This window comes from Orycteropus afer, unplaced genomic scaffold (assembly GCF_000298275.1).
Source record: "Orycteropus afer afer isolate SDZICR_OR568_19922 unplaced genomic scaffold, OryAfe1.0 scaffold00084, whole genome shotgun sequence".
Taxonomy (NCBI): domain Eukaryota; kingdom Metazoa; phylum Chordata; class Mammalia; order Tubulidentata; family Orycteropodidae; genus Orycteropus; species Orycteropus afer.
Genome location: NW_006921671.1, coordinates 6,283,976 through 6,299,475, shown reverse-complemented (window position 1 = coordinate 6,299,475; position 15,500 = coordinate 6,283,976). Strand labels below are relative to the sequence as shown.

The 15,500-nt window shown below is 37.0% G+C and overlaps 1 protein-coding gene across 1 annotated transcript in view; it reads left to right on the top strand.

Moving 5' to 3' along the window:
- The window catches only part of BAZ2B (bromodomain adjacent to zinc finger domain 2B), a 240,788-nt gene extending 230,041 nt beyond the window's left edge, over window positions 1-10,747 (top strand). The window contains exons 34-36 of the mRNA XM_042781069.1: window positions 5,706-5,971; window positions 6,206-6,349; window positions 10,594-10,747. Coding sequence (XP_042637003.1) covers window positions 5,706-5,971; window positions 6,206-6,349; window positions 10,594-10,747 — 564 coding nt within the window. The remainder of the gene's footprint in view (window positions 1-5,705; window positions 5,972-6,205; window positions 6,350-10,593) is intronic.
- Window positions 10,748-15,500: the final 4,753 nt, after the last annotated feature.

The window sequence follows — 15,500 nt, the reverse complement described above, 5'->3', positions numbered from 1 at the left end:
GTCTCCCTGTGCAAACACTGCCCTTCTGTTCTCTCATGATTGATCATCACTCCAAGGAGTGCATCTACCTGATGTAATTGTTCATCCCATATGCCTTCTGTTATTTGACTGGAAGCCACAAGAGTGAGTTCAGTTCCAGACCTGAAGGGTGGCTAGGGGCCATAGTCTCAGAGGTCTCACCAGGCTGTATTAGACCAGAAAAATTGGTCTTTTATTTTTTTATGATTTTGAGTTTTGTTCCACATTGTTCTCCCACCCAGTAGTTCCCCTCCGAGTGGTCGACTGATAGCCAGGCACCATATATATAGTTCTTCTGGTCTCTTGGTCATATAGGCTAAGGATCACATGGTCTGCCAGTCCCTTGCACTAATTGTTTCCATGTGTCTATGGTTTTCTTCATTCTTGTTTGGTCTGGATGAGGAGAGACCCATTGTTGCATCTAGATGGCTGCTTGCAAGCTTTTAAGATCCCAGTCACTACTCATCAAAGTAGGATGTAGAACAATGTTTTTGTGTAGTATGTTATGCCAATTGAGTGTGATGTCCCCTGTGACCATGGTCCTGAGCACACAAGTCCAACTACTCACACCTCAGGGTAGCTGGCTGTGGGCAAGAAGCCAGCACAACTTTGCCCCTTGTCAGCTCTACTATACACCTGGACATTCTTACAGCACATACAAATATGCATGTAGAAACATTGTCTGCTAACCCTATGCATGGTCATGGGCATACTACCCCCTGCCTAGACATACTTGATTGTTCAGCCTGTCCACCCATCTATCCACCTGTAGATGAATGCTTGCCATCACTGACAGTGCAGTACTGTACATGTGAAAGGGTTGATCTTCGTTGTCTGTACCTCCCATGTTCCTCTCTATGTCTTCCTCTTCCTCAGTGCCACCATGTTGATTACTCACGTATGGCACATTGCCCTTTCCTTCACCTAAATCATTACTTGTCTCTGCCTATCTAGCAGTGTTCCCTTCCCTGCTCCCATTTGCTTTTGAACTCATTCCAGATTTTTACCTCTACAACTTCTCTGAAATTACTATCTTGTTAACTAGTGACATCCACATTATTCAAGCCAGTGATTGATCAGTTCTCAGGCCTTATTTGACCTATCAGATCCATTAGGTGAGAGTTGACCACTTCCTCCTCCTTGAAACACTGTCTTCACTTGACTTCTGGGATAGAATACCATAACCACTAAAATTTTCTTTGCTTCATCTCAGTCTTTGCTCTATTTTCTCATTTCCCTGATCTGTAAACATTAGAGTATCTTCCTAGCTTCAGTATTCCGATCTGTTAAATGGGATAGTATCTTAGTAGTGGTTTATGAGGATCAAATAAGTTCATGTATATGAAGTAAAGTTTTATGGACTGTAAAGTTCTTTGAAATGTTTATATTAGTACTGTAATGTATTTTAGAATATATTTCATAGAATTTCAAGAGCCTTTTACGATATCATAGTTATTAATAATCACTTTGATTTCTCATTACTTCATTATTTTTGTTTCGTATTTGTGTATACTTAGAATCTTTACTAGTTGTATATAAATTATCCTTTAGTGTTACTGCTTTCAAGCTACAGAAAAGTTTTTCTATACTTTATTAATTACTAATAAATAAGTGTTTTAATTCTTAGAGAGACCACCTGCTAGGCCATGGGAGGTTTTGTTTTCAGTAAATCTGCTTAAATTAGAATTCTGGCTGGCTGTCATTCAAAGAGTGGTCTAGGAGGCATCAGATCTGTGGTTCCTCCAAGCCCTTGTGCATGAAATAGCTTTCTACACCTCTGCTTTTTTTGTATTTTAAATATAGTGAACAAGTTGTTCTGGTTACCTAGTGCCACTCTGACAGGAAATATACCACATTGTTATTGTGATTTGAGTGAAAGTTTACAGAGCAGACTTATTTTGCCCACAGCCAGCTACCCTGAGGGTACGAGTAGTTGGACTTTGGGGCTCAGGACCATGGTCGCAGGGGACATCAAGCTCAACTGGCATAACATACTACACAAAAACAAATGGGATGGCCTTAACAAATAGGAGTTTATTCTTACAATTTGGAGGCTTTAAGTCCAAGTTCAAAGTGCCAGATTCTAGGGGCTGGTTGAAAGCCCCTCAACCTTGGGGTCCAGCTCGGCCTCCTGCTCCCGGCCCACTGGAGCTAGAGGCATTTCTTCACTCAGACAGCTGCTGGCTGCTGAGGCTGAGAAGCCCCAAGGTTGACAAGTAAAAAGGCACAGCCCCAATGTTACCAAACCACACGGCAGGCCATTAACTTAAGTCCATTGTAAGTCCTGAGGTCGGAAGAGCATAGCAGGCTGCTGAGCAACAACACAGCTACATGCAGGGTCCAAGTGTGCCATAGGCTAGAGACCATTCCCAAGCCTTCTCCTTAGGAAGCAGACCACATACCCAAAAGCAGCTAGTCAGCTGCTTGTGGTAGATCCCACCATGGAGCTGATTGCCAGTCTCATCATCGGAATAACTACCACCAGCTGCCCAGCCACTCAACCAGGCCTAGCCAAGTTGACACAAAAATATAACTGCCACAGAGGTGTTAATGTTTGTTACAACAATTAAAAAATATATATTTTTTGAGCATTTGATTTTATATTTAAGAAAAAGTTCAGGTTTATAAAATAACTCACCATATAATTCATAAACCAAAAAACCCACTGCCATCAAGTCGATTCTGACTCACAAGAACTCCGTAAGACAGAGTAGAATTGCCCATAGGGTTTCCAAGGCAGTAAATCTTTACAGAAGCAGACTGCCTCTTCTTTCTCCCACACAGCAGCTGCTGGGTTCTAATCGCCAACCTTTTGGTTAGCAGCCTAATGTAGTAACTGCAGCACCACTAGAGCTCCGTTCATTTAATTCATAGTTATTTATAAATATTTATATGTTTTGCTCTTAAGTGGCTATTTCTATCTAGATCATTGAGATTAAGTATTCTATGTGTGGTGTATGTACATGTGTATGTGTGTATGTCACAGAATAAAAGGCTTATGTGTGTTTATATGTGCATATTTGTATATGCTCACAGATGCACACAAACACACATATTACAAATTTCAAACTCTGGTGTCTACAAGATCTAGATACCTAGCATAAAAGAGCTCATTGGATCCCTGGTGAGGACTGGCAAGCAGGAAAGTCATGTCCCATCTAACTGTGACAGTCATCTCTCAGTTCCAGCCAGTTGTCATGTAGGAATGTGGGCCCAATGTTCCAGAACCTTTAAATATTTCAAGAGAAGTCAAGACTGGATTTTTATAAGCATCATTTGAGCCAAACAGCACATTCTGTGGACTGTTTACAGCCTATGATTCACCAGTTACACCTCTGATATATAAATATACAAACATACCAGAAATGTGTCCTTGGATGTGTAAACTGATAGGTTCTACCCAACACTTACTGAATTTCTTCTTTGAACTTGGGCTCTAGCAAGTTGGAGAGAAGGGGAATCTCTCCCCAAGAACCAAATAACTGGTAACAGAGTACCTATATAAAAGCTTGTTTTTATAGTATGTGTGCCACTATGGATTAGCTCTCAGCCCAAAAGTAGAAAGACCTACATGCAGAACACCTACCCCACGGTGATGCACCCACCTACTCTAGGGAGATGCACCCCTTAGAGCTATCAGCCATGAGACAACAGAGGGGCAGCATCCACATAGGGGGAAAGCTGAACAGACAGGAATGCATGGTTAAGAAGGGCACAGGGAGGGAGTAGTCACGGTGACAGGAGGGAAGGAGAGTTTGTTATGGTGAGAGATGGCAGTTGGGGCATGAGATCAAATGTGTACAAACTGTTGAATGTAAAACAAATTTGTTTTGTAAATTTGCACCCAAAGCACAATTAATTTCTTTTTTTCAAATGAAGTATGTGCACCTACACTCCTAATATGAGGTAAGCTGATAAATATCACTTATTAAAGAAATTTCTATTAAGGCATCATTGCCTTTTCTTAAACATCACGAAATCTTTGGATTCTGTGATTTAAATTTCATGGTTTCTTAATGTAGTAATTCATTAGAAAACGATCCCAAATAATATTTTAGTTCAAATTGGAACTGAAAGTTTTGACTATTCATGAAGCTTTATTCTTTTTTATTTTAAGTAACACAGCTATTCGATCTATTTTTATTTAACTTTCATTAATTGGACTTTTTCCTCTATTATATTAAGCATTGTCTTTATCTTTTTTAAGATTTCAGAGTGCTGAGAGCTTAGTGTTATGTGAAAAACATAAGTAATCAAATTTTAGTGAATTAACAAAATAAATGGAGAAGAGACTTAGTAAAACATTGTAATTACTTCAGTTAGTGATAAGTAGTGATTGTTTGATATGGGGGAAGTGTTGGATTTATGGTTGGCCTTATTATTTTAGTCAGTTGAAGTATCTCCTTAACTACACTTTTAACCTGCCAATAGAGTACCAAGTAACTTAATTGCTTATATAAAAGAGCAGTTTTAAAAAGATATTGGTAGAGAAAGTCATGAAATACTCAAAGAAATTGATATGAAAAACTCTTAAGTGATGTTCTCAGCCAAATTCATTTCAAGTATGCAATTTTAAGTTACGAATAGGCACTCTAGGATTTCTTAATAATCTGGTTAAGGGAAAAAGCATCTTTCAAAAGAAAATAAGCACTGTTCTGGGAATTCAGAGCAAAAAACCATATAGTACCAGTGACTCTGTATATCTTTCTTCTGTTATCTACTATAATTATTACAAAATTAAACTTTCTGAAGGAAGATTCATTTCCCTATTTCTAAATTTGGGGGGTCAGAGAAGGAGTATCTCATTGTTGCATCAGTGTGCTGTCTGCAATGTTGGGATATAATTCCATAAGGCCACAATGAGATTTTTTTCATGTAATTTTAGAACTAGATGATCTTAGCAGTTGTGCAGCTTAACTTCTTCATTTTAGCAGTGCAAAGCCTCACAGATATTTTTGTTCCAAGTTCCATGTCTAGTTAGTGACAGAACCATAGCTGGAATTCACACCCTTGATGACAAGTGCAATTTCCTTGATAACATTTCTTTGTACATTGTTTTCCTTAAAACAGACATCTTTTCCCCCCTCATCCTTCACTCCTGATAATTATAAGTTTATAGAACTCTGTTATAACAGATACTTTTTATTCTTTATCCCAGGAAAGAAAATCAAATCCGGTAAATTTATTCACGTAAAAAGAACTTTTCTCTATTTCATGGTTCATGAGTTCTTTTTCATGTTTTGATCTAGCTTATTAATACCCCTGCCTATTCTTGTTAATAAGCTATGTACTTTCGTTCATATTCACCTTTTTCCTTAATTGTATAGTATTCTAAAATATAATCCTTTTCTTCTTTTTAAGTTCATACAGTTACTGACTACATTAAAGGAATACTGCTGATAAGTTCTATAATACCAAAGATGGGTTGATTACCTTGAAATCAGCGTCTTCAAGTTTTAAAAATTCTTAAGACAAATGGATTTTTCATTTTTTGTGCCTTATTCAAGTTTAGCATTATATCATGGGAGAACAATCCATAGAACTCTTTTGAAAATAATAGAATTATCAACTTTCTGGGTCAGAGATAGTATTCTTTTTATTTGTCCTTTTGGACTTTCATAATATAAAATAATGCAAGTTCTGTAGACAATTATTTGCTTATACTTTTTTTTTATTTTTAATTAAAGGCAAGTGGTCAAACTCTAAAAATCAAAAAACTTCATGTCAAAGGAAAAAAGACTAACGAACTGAAGAAAGGCAGGAAAGCACCAGTGGCAGGAGACACTGAAGATGAAGACTCCGCATCCACCAGTAGTTCCCTCAGGAGGGGAAGCAAAGACCTCAAAAAGAGAAAAATAGAGGAGAACACTTCTCTTAACTTGTCAAAACAAGACAGTTTTACTTCTGTTAAAAAACCTAAAAGAGATGACTCCAAGGACTTAGCTCTTTGCAGGTACTATATATTTATAACATTCCATTTTACTTTTTTAGGAATCTTTTACCATATTAAAGGTTACTTTTGGATAATTTGTAAGTAAATGTACTCCTTTATCTTTTTAAAATAAATTAATTTACAATAAGTTTTAACTTCCAAAATTGCTAAATTTTTAATAAAAACACATCATTCTATAATAAAAATAGATCATTCCAGAGCATAGATACTGATTTCAAACATTATTGTCTTTAGTATGATCCTGACTGAAATGGAAACTCATGAGGATGCATGGCCTTTTCTGCTTCCTGTAAACTTGAAACTTGTTCCTGGTTATAAGAAAGTTATTAAGAAGCCTATGGATTTTTCTACTATTAGAGAGAAACTAAGTAGTGGACAGTAAGTAAATCATTACCATTCGTAATTATTTATCAAATGCCTGATAGGTACTGAGCACTTTTTTCATTAGCTAAAGATACATTAATTAACAGCAAAGACATAGGCTCTGACTTTGGAGAGCTGTGTGTATGTTTGGCTAGAGTGGGATAATACCGGAGACAAATCACTTAAAATTGTTGAAGTAGATAAAAGGTGGTATAATAAATCTTCTCTTGACCACATTAGAGGGACACCAAACCCAGAATAGGGGTAAAGAAAGGGTCAGGGAAGCCTCCCAAAGAAAATAACATGAACCGAAATAACATACTGAAATAACTAGGCCAAAATAACTTGAATCAATGGAATAGTGACACACCACTTCATACAGATTTTTTTTAAAAAGTTGACCCTAAAATATTTTCAGATTCTTACAGTTCAGGAGTAGAAAAATAATTAGAAATTTTAAATATGAAAAAACTTTATTCTGAGTTGTTGGGGAATGCTAAAATTGCATTTATTAACCCTTATCCACTATGTTCTCTTTGTCATCATATCCCAAGAGTAAAATGACTTCCTGGTCACAGTTAATGGTTTCTGTTAGACCACCTTAAACTCATGCCCAAGAGTAACAGCTTTAAAATTTAGTTGAATTTAAATTTGGAATTTAGTTGCTTCTAGGAGTAGCCCAGGAGCTCTGGTAGCATAGTGGCTAAGGCACTTGACTGCTAACCAGAAGGCTGGCGGTTCAAACCCACCAGCCACTCCTCGGAAGGAAGGTTGGGCAATCCTACTTCCGTAGTGATACTGCCTTGGAAACCCAAGGAGGGGTCGCTATGAGTCGGGGCCGACTTGACGGCAAATAACAACAACAACAACAGGAGTAGCCCACTTTGGAGCCACAAGAATGCAGCCGTTCACTTAAAGAAAACCACACAAAGCCATTCCACATGTGACCGGCCAAGGGCAGTAGAGCTGCATTCTCTTCTCTATTCCCACCTCTCCTTTATTTTTATATAGCAGTTAAGCCTGTTGTAACCTAAGCCCGTCAATTCCAAAACCAAAAATCCAAACTCACTGCATTCATAAGAACTCCTCCTTGGGTTTCCAAGGCAGTATCACTACGGAAGTAGATTGCCTAGTCTTCCTTCCAAGGAGTGGCTGGTGGATTTGAACCACCAGCATTCTGGTTAGCAGTCAAATGCCTTAGCATTATACCACCAGAGCTTCTAGCTCATCACTTCAAGCAGTCTCAAATAATATGGAAAAAGGACTTTACATCAAAAGAATAATTATATAATGTATTTTTAAATTGGAGCTCTGGTAGCATAGTGCCTAAGGCACTTGACTGCTAACCAGAAGGCTGGCGGTTCAAACCCACCAGCCACTCTTCGGAAGGAAGGTTGGGCATTCCTACTTCCGTAGTGATACTGCCTCGGAAACCCAAGAAGGGGTCGCTATGAGTCGGGGCCGACTCGATGGCAAATAACAACAACAACAACATTTTTAAATTACATTGGTATTGCATTGGTATTATTATTCAGTATATTATTTAGTTGTTTCTGGATTTCCTTTTGGTAAAAATCACTGTACTTTGTAATTTATATTAAACTTAGAAGAGTTCAGTAAAACATTGCACACAGTAATCAGTATCCCTCTCATGTTTATCAAATAACTAATTTATTAAGTCTGAAATATCAGCCTTTCCAGGAATTATGTCTGCTTTATTTTATTTTCAAAATATTACAGTAGGGGAATGCCCAAATTCAGAAAACATTGAAAACTATTAAACTGTTGGTTCTAGTATGAACCAAACAGCAAAAGCTTCTGTCTAGATATGGCCAAGTTCTGCTGCTTTTTCTGTCTTTCAGGCTACTTAGATGTTTCAGGGGACAACACAGTTGACTACATATAATCAGCATAGTCAGGACAAAGACTGACTTATGCAGGAAGATTGTACCAGTGCTTAACTAATGCTGACTTTTAACATCCATAATCCTCCAATTCCTGGATAGAAGATGAACCTAGACATAACTCTCTTCAGAGTGAAGTCTTAGGAATTAACAAAGAATTACCAAATGAGTATAAAATTGGAGTTCGTTGCTGAGAACGAGTCCTGGGGAATCGTCAAGGGGGAGCGTATGGTAGAGGGCAGGCAGAGAAAAAGCCATTGTGTAGTATTCCTATTTTGTGTGTAAGGCAAGTGGGTTCAGGCTCTTCTCTAACTTCTAGTTGTTTAATTAAACCCAAAATAAGGAGTTAGAACCAAAACTCATAAACAGTATTTCAGGTTTGGAAACTAGAAATTGAGAGAACTGAGGGAAGGAAGTACCTGCTTTAGTGACTTTCTGGACTCCCATCAGCTGCCCATCTCCCTAAAGGAAGGGCAGGAATGTGAGTATTGCACTTACCGCCCCCTAGAACCTGACCTAGAATTCTCTCCTATAGTCCAGTCTCCCTAGCATCAACCATTAACCTTGTAGCAAAGAACAGTCTGAAGAGAAAAATAGTCCTCAGAGTAACTTTAAAATATTTTATAAAAAATATTTTCCACATGTAGTATATGATTTCATTAATATGAAAAACCCAGAATAGGTAAATCCATAGAGACAGAAAGCAGATTGGGTGTTTCGGGGGCGGCGGGGGAGTGGAAAATAACTGCTTAATGGATACAGAATTTCCTTTGAGGGTGATGAAAAAGTTTTTGAACTAGATAAAGGTGGTAGTTGCACAACATTGTGAATGTGCTAAGTGCCACTGAATTGTTCACTTTGAAATGGTTAATTTTATGTTACATGAATTTCAGTTCAATAAAAAAAACAATCATTCCCAGAACAGGAAAATAGGTGAGGTGGTACACGGGCTAACTCAACTCTTCATGAGCTTGTTACAGATAGACAACTTTTATTTTTTTTTTATTGTTACACATAGAAATAAAGTAAAAGACTGTAAAAGTATGTCATCAAAGAAATAGAATTCCACTTTTACAAAGTCTTAGAACTTCAGTGCCTCACAGGTACTGCTAATGGGTGAATTATTTTAATATCTAACTTACCATAAATTAGACCTAATTTAAAATATGAATTTTCTAAAGGCCCTCTTTCAAAATGTATTGAATTGGCTAGAGTTAACTTTAAATGGCACTCTCCTCTAGCCAATAAACTCAGGCAGATTCATTCACCCTTCTGTTCTCTGTGTTCTTACACAGCAGAAGAGAATGGAGTTCCTCTCACCAGAAAAGCACTAAAGCCACATGCTTCATGGCCCTACCAGAGATCATATTTCTCACAGTGTTCTCTCTGGTAAGGGGATTCCGTTCCAGTTGCCATGGAGTTGATTCTAACTCACAGCTGACCTTCTTGTGTCAGAGTACACCTGTGTTCTGCAGGGTTTTCAATGGCTGATTTCCAGGCCTCTCTTCTGAGCCACCTCTGGTGGACTCGAACCTCCCACACGCTTTTTTTTTTTTTTTTTTTTTTTTGCCTATTTTGGATGATCATACCCCACTGCTTGAGCAAAATAGCGTGTCTGGAGAGAGCAGAACGATGGGAAATGAAGGAGGTTTAACAGAATGTGTTGTATCTGTGGATGTCTGTAAAAGTGACAGGGTTAAGTGTATTGTTTATGGTCCACAGGAAGCATTTACATTATTTCTTCTTCAACTGAACATTTTCAAATGCTAATAATATATCAAGATATCTAAGCTGATACTACAAGTGATGTACTTAGAGGAGTTAATAAACTAGTTGAGTGGGATAAGTCCTGTAATAGAATTTTGACACTGACCATATAGGAAATGGGATATGAGGAAATGTCCGTTAGTTGAAATGTATCTTGATCTTCAGAGATATTAGTTTTTCCCATTTAACCATTCTTTAAAGTTTATATGATGACAGACATGGAATTTTTAAAAATGTATTGTTTATAAAAGACAATCATGTATTTTAGATACAGTTTAAATGCAGATTTTTTTCCTTTCAGTTTTACTTCTCTTACCTTTTATTACCTTTTCTTTTTTATTTACAAAACAAAGCCACAACCAAAAACCAATCCATACTCACTGCCGTCAGTCAAGTCTGATCCTCGGATCAGAAGTCTGATCCTCGGATCAGACCCTTCTTAGGTTTCTGAGGAGGTATCACTACAGAAGTAGATTGCCCAGTCTTCCCTCTGAGGAGTGCCTGGTGGGTTTGAACGACCAGCCTTCTGGTTAGCAGTCAAATGCCTTAGGCACTACGCCACCTCTCTAATCATGTGTTTTCTTTCAGGTATCCAAACCTTGAAACCTTTGCTCTAGACGTCAGGCTTGTTTTTGACAACTGTGAAACATTTAATGAAGATGATTCTGATATAGGCAGAGCTGGCCACAGTATGAGGAAGTATTTTGAAAAAAAATGGACAGATACTTTCAAAGTGAGCTGAAGTTATAATAACCTTTTTTTTTTTTTTTCCTTTTTAACAAGGACAAATGAGACCAGCAATGTGAACTATATTTACATAAACGTGCAAGGCACATACATAATGACTTCTTTTTCCTTAAAATAAGTATCACAAAAAAAATTTCAGAAGAATGTTACCATTTTTAAAAGCTTCACTCCTACAACAACCAAGGCCCTTGGTTATTGGTTTGTGTGATTTATCAGCTAATTTAGGTAGAACAGGGAAGCACACCCAAAGAATTTTCAAAGGAAAGGGTGTTCTAGTGCAATAGCAATTAAATATATCAAATCGCACTGAATATTCAACACCAGAGCTCTAACTTGGGAAATGGTTCTCCTTTCCCTCTCAATAAATATCTATTTTTCATTTTTTTACTTTGTAGCTTATTTTTTAGTGAATGTATTTAATTTTATGAATTATTTATGATTAAACCACATCCAGAATCTTCGTTTTCTATGAAAAGGAAGAACTAGAAAAAATTGCTTTAAATCTTGAAAATACAACAAGGAATGTTTTAAAATATAAAACAAAGCCAAGTTAAACTGTTTACACTGATGTGCTATAAAAGCACCAAAAATAAACTTTACTGTAGAGTTACAAGTACATTTATATATATGTTGCTGCATCACTTGTGTAGTTAAATTGTTATTTCAAGACAGTGAAGAAAAATTTACATGTATATACTGTTCATTATTGTTTATATTAAGTCTTGTTTTAAATATGTATTATGTGTATATATTGTTTGCAGACATTATTGTTTATGCCTTAGAAGGATTGTAGCATTTTATTTTAGTCTGAAGGTAATTATAGCTATATAGCTTGTACAGTAATTATCCTCTACCAACACTGTGGCGTCTCCTTAATCTTGGTAGTGCCTGCCTTTGAAACAGGGTGTAGGGGATATTAGTTTTCCATTTTTCTATTTTGTTATATAATTTCAAGCCACCAGGGCCTAAATTAAAGTATAATCATTTGTATCCATGTGGAATAAAATTGTGACAATTTCCTACACACACAGTATTTTTTCATAGAAACATTTCCCCCTCCCATTTGCCTTGCCTCAGAAATAAATTTAAAAGACATTTGTAACCACTGTGTTTTATCTACTGTGTGTTGTGGTGGCCTGTTGGAGGCAAATAGATCAGAATTTTTTTTGTACCTATGTAAGAGTACTTGAACTTTTATTTAAAATAAAATGTTGTGAAAAGGTAGCATTCTTTTTTTTTTTTTTTTTTAGAAGTGTTATTTTTCACTACTATGTGTGGCACGGATACAATAAAAGACTTTTACAAACTAGTTTTTTTAGTTTTTCTTAATGAACTTGAAAATATCTTCTTTTTGAAAAGGCAGTTAATTTAAATTTTTCATTTACAGAATCCTAAAGGAGGAGCAGCAGATTGTCATTGAAAGGACTGGGGCTGGTTGGAGGAGGGTGGAGTTCAGTCATGGATGTGACTGTCATGAATCTTTTAACCTCTCTGGACCTGCTTTGATTTCTTATTTCACATCTTTAATATGCAAATATTAAGATACATTTTTAAGGTCTTATTGTGATATAAGAATTCTCTCTATTGGTAGACACATGACCCAGTTGTCAAGAAGAAAAATTGATCATATAAATTATTCTAAGTCATGAGGTAACAGATTCAAGCATTCAAGAAGTACGATTTGAACTTTGTGAGGGCCCTCTGTTGGGCTCTGGGAAACCATTGGTAAACAAGACAGGCATAGGCCCTGCCCACAAGTAGCTTACAGCCTAGTGAAGTAGTGGCCCTTAGATAATGAGAACTGCTTTTAATAGTGAAGGGAGAATAGAAAAACTTTGAAAAAAAATATTTATAACTTTAAAATACTTCAGAGCCACAGAATATTTTCCAAAATCCCTAGAGTTTGTGGAGACTTACATGAAAATCAGATGTTTCTATGTAAATGTGTCCATTTCTTTAACCAAATACTGTAGTGATGCCTTAAGGGGGGGCTGGTGCCTAATCAAAAATATCATGTGGAGCAGGAAACCAGGTGGTGCTATAAATAAAATGTATGGATTTTGTATTCATAGGACTTCCAGATGTTCCGTGGGGATTCTTCTGCGGTTTTAATTTTTTGCCTTAGGAATAATATATGCTTATGTTAATATGTTAGGCCTTGATAATAAAGTCTGCCTAATTCTAAACTCACTGCCGTCCAGTCAGATCCAACTCGTAGCAACCCCTCCTTGGGTTTCCGAGGTGGTATCACTATGGAAGTTGATTGCCCAATCTTCTTTCTGAGGAGTGGCTGGTGGGTTTGAACCACCAGACTTCTGGTTAGCAGTCAGATGCCTTAGGCGCTACAACACCAGAGCTCCCAAAGTCTGTCTAGTGTCTTGTTAATGAGAAATTGAATACCTAAATACAAATACATACGCACACAAAGCAGACCTAGTTTTCAGAGTAATCCTTTTAATATACTTAAGTAAATAAAGATATTTGAAAAAAAGGAAAACTTCCATTATTGTCACTCAAAAGGGACAGTTGTTTAGGAATTAGTGGATGTGAACCTAAGATCCCAAAAGGACAGAAATTGGACTATGAGACAATTGCTATATGCACATGGATCCTTTGTTATGTAAATGACTAGTACGCTCACATGCCCTATGTTGGATATATTCTCAATAAAGCCAGTGTCATTGTTCTCTTCAAAAAATATCCTAATCTTCTGCTACCACATAATGCAAATAAGCACAACATACTTTCATTAAGAGAAAGTAGGCTTTAACCTGAAACTTCTCCCCCTTAGTCCTGTTGTTGTTATGTGCCACTGAGTCGGCGACCCCTCCTTGGGTTTCCGAGGCAGTATCACCACAGAAGTAGATTGCCCAACTGCCCCCTTAGTCCTAACTGCTCAATAAATTATTTAAAAAAAAAAAAAGGGAGGCCTGCCTTCAAGGTTAGATTTAAATTATCACTCAAATGATGACCAGCCAAGAATAACCAATCAAGCAAAATCCACTATTAAACCTGAAAGATAAACATTACTGTGAAACAATATGTAAAGAGTAAGTTAATATTTATTTAGTTGTTACAGTGAAAATTAAACAAGTGAAGTTTATTTAAAGATGTATCTTGAACTCAACTAAATTACTGTGAATGCAAGGTTATCTCTTTTTCTTGTTCCAACTTGCAAATAAAATGTTTTGCAAAAACTAATTGTAATCATGGTTGTGAAGCATCTGTTCTTGATCCACGCATTTGTGGCCCTTCTCTTTCCATCCCCTCCACACTGGAAGTTAAAAATCCCATTCTCTTTGTCTTTTCTCATTAAACACATCTTCAACAAGGAAATCTGATATCAATCATCTACTATTTTTTGTAATGACTTCTCGCAAGGTTATTTGCCTTTGAAATATAGCCATTTGAGAAAACAAAGAAGTTTGTGTTCTGTTAAAAGAATATAATTCCAACTGGTAGATAAGGGAGATATTTGAAGAGAACTGAAATTTTCTTTCCATGATGATATGACTCCTGTAAAAGTACTGTGTAGAGAATATAGGAAAACTTGATTGAGCACTTGAAATGTTGCTTCATTATGATCTCGTAGGCCTGATTACAACTCTGCTTACAAGAATAAAAAAAACTTTACGCCTCAACTATACACAGTTGAAGGAGGTCTCTTAGGGCAGTGCCTAAGGCACTTGACTGCTAACCAGAAGGCTGGTGGTTCAAACCCACCAGCCACTCCTCTGAAGCAGATGAGGCAATCTGCTTTCATAAAGATTTACCACCTTGGAAAACCAGTAGGGGTTGCTATGAGTTGAAATCAACTCAGTGACAGTGGATTTGGTTTCTTTTTTTAGTACACAATTGAAGTAATTCCTCTCTTCAATTCAGGACACATTTACCACATCATCCTTTCAAAGCCCTTCTTCTGTTTCATATTTTTCCCTTCTTCCCACATCTCTCTAATTTCCTCCCCCCCGCCACAACTAATTTTTGATAAATCTTTCTGGTTCTTCTTATATTTATTTAGCTACATGTGTATGTTTAAAAAATCCACCGTGTAAAAAAAATATATATATGACATGTTTTTAAAATTTGTATTCAATTGCATTATGCTATAAATCTCATTCTTTTTTTATTCTATTTCTGTCTTTTGAGTTAAAAAGAAATGTGTAAATCTCATTCCTTACTGTTAGGTATTCTGTCACAGGCATATACCACATTTTACTTACAAATTTCCACAGGAATGAAAACTTTGGTGGCCTGCAACTCCTTGCCACCACAAATAGCAGTACAATGAATGTTGTCATAAATATCTTCTTAGAGATACATATGTGGATCCAGCCTACAAGATGGCCTCCAGCAACCCCCTGGTGTTTGTGCCCTTTTTTAAGCCCTTCCCATATTATATCAGGGTTAGTCTGCATGACCAATTTTTTTGTGGCAAAGTGATAGTATGTGACTTCAAAACTAGGTCATAAAAGACATCTCTGCTTCTACCTTGTTCTCTTCAATTACTTCTGGGTAAAACCAGCAAATATGCTATGGGGACCTTCAGGCAGCCCTATGGAATGACCATTTGCCAGCACCAACTTGTGACTTGCACCACCATGTGACTAAGGCATCTTGGAAGTGGACCTTCAGTCCAAGTTAAACCTTCAGATGACCACAGCCCCAGCTAACATCTTGTCTGCACCTTCATGAGAGACCCTGAGCCGGAACTACCCAGCTAGGCCACCCCTGAATTCCTAGCCCAG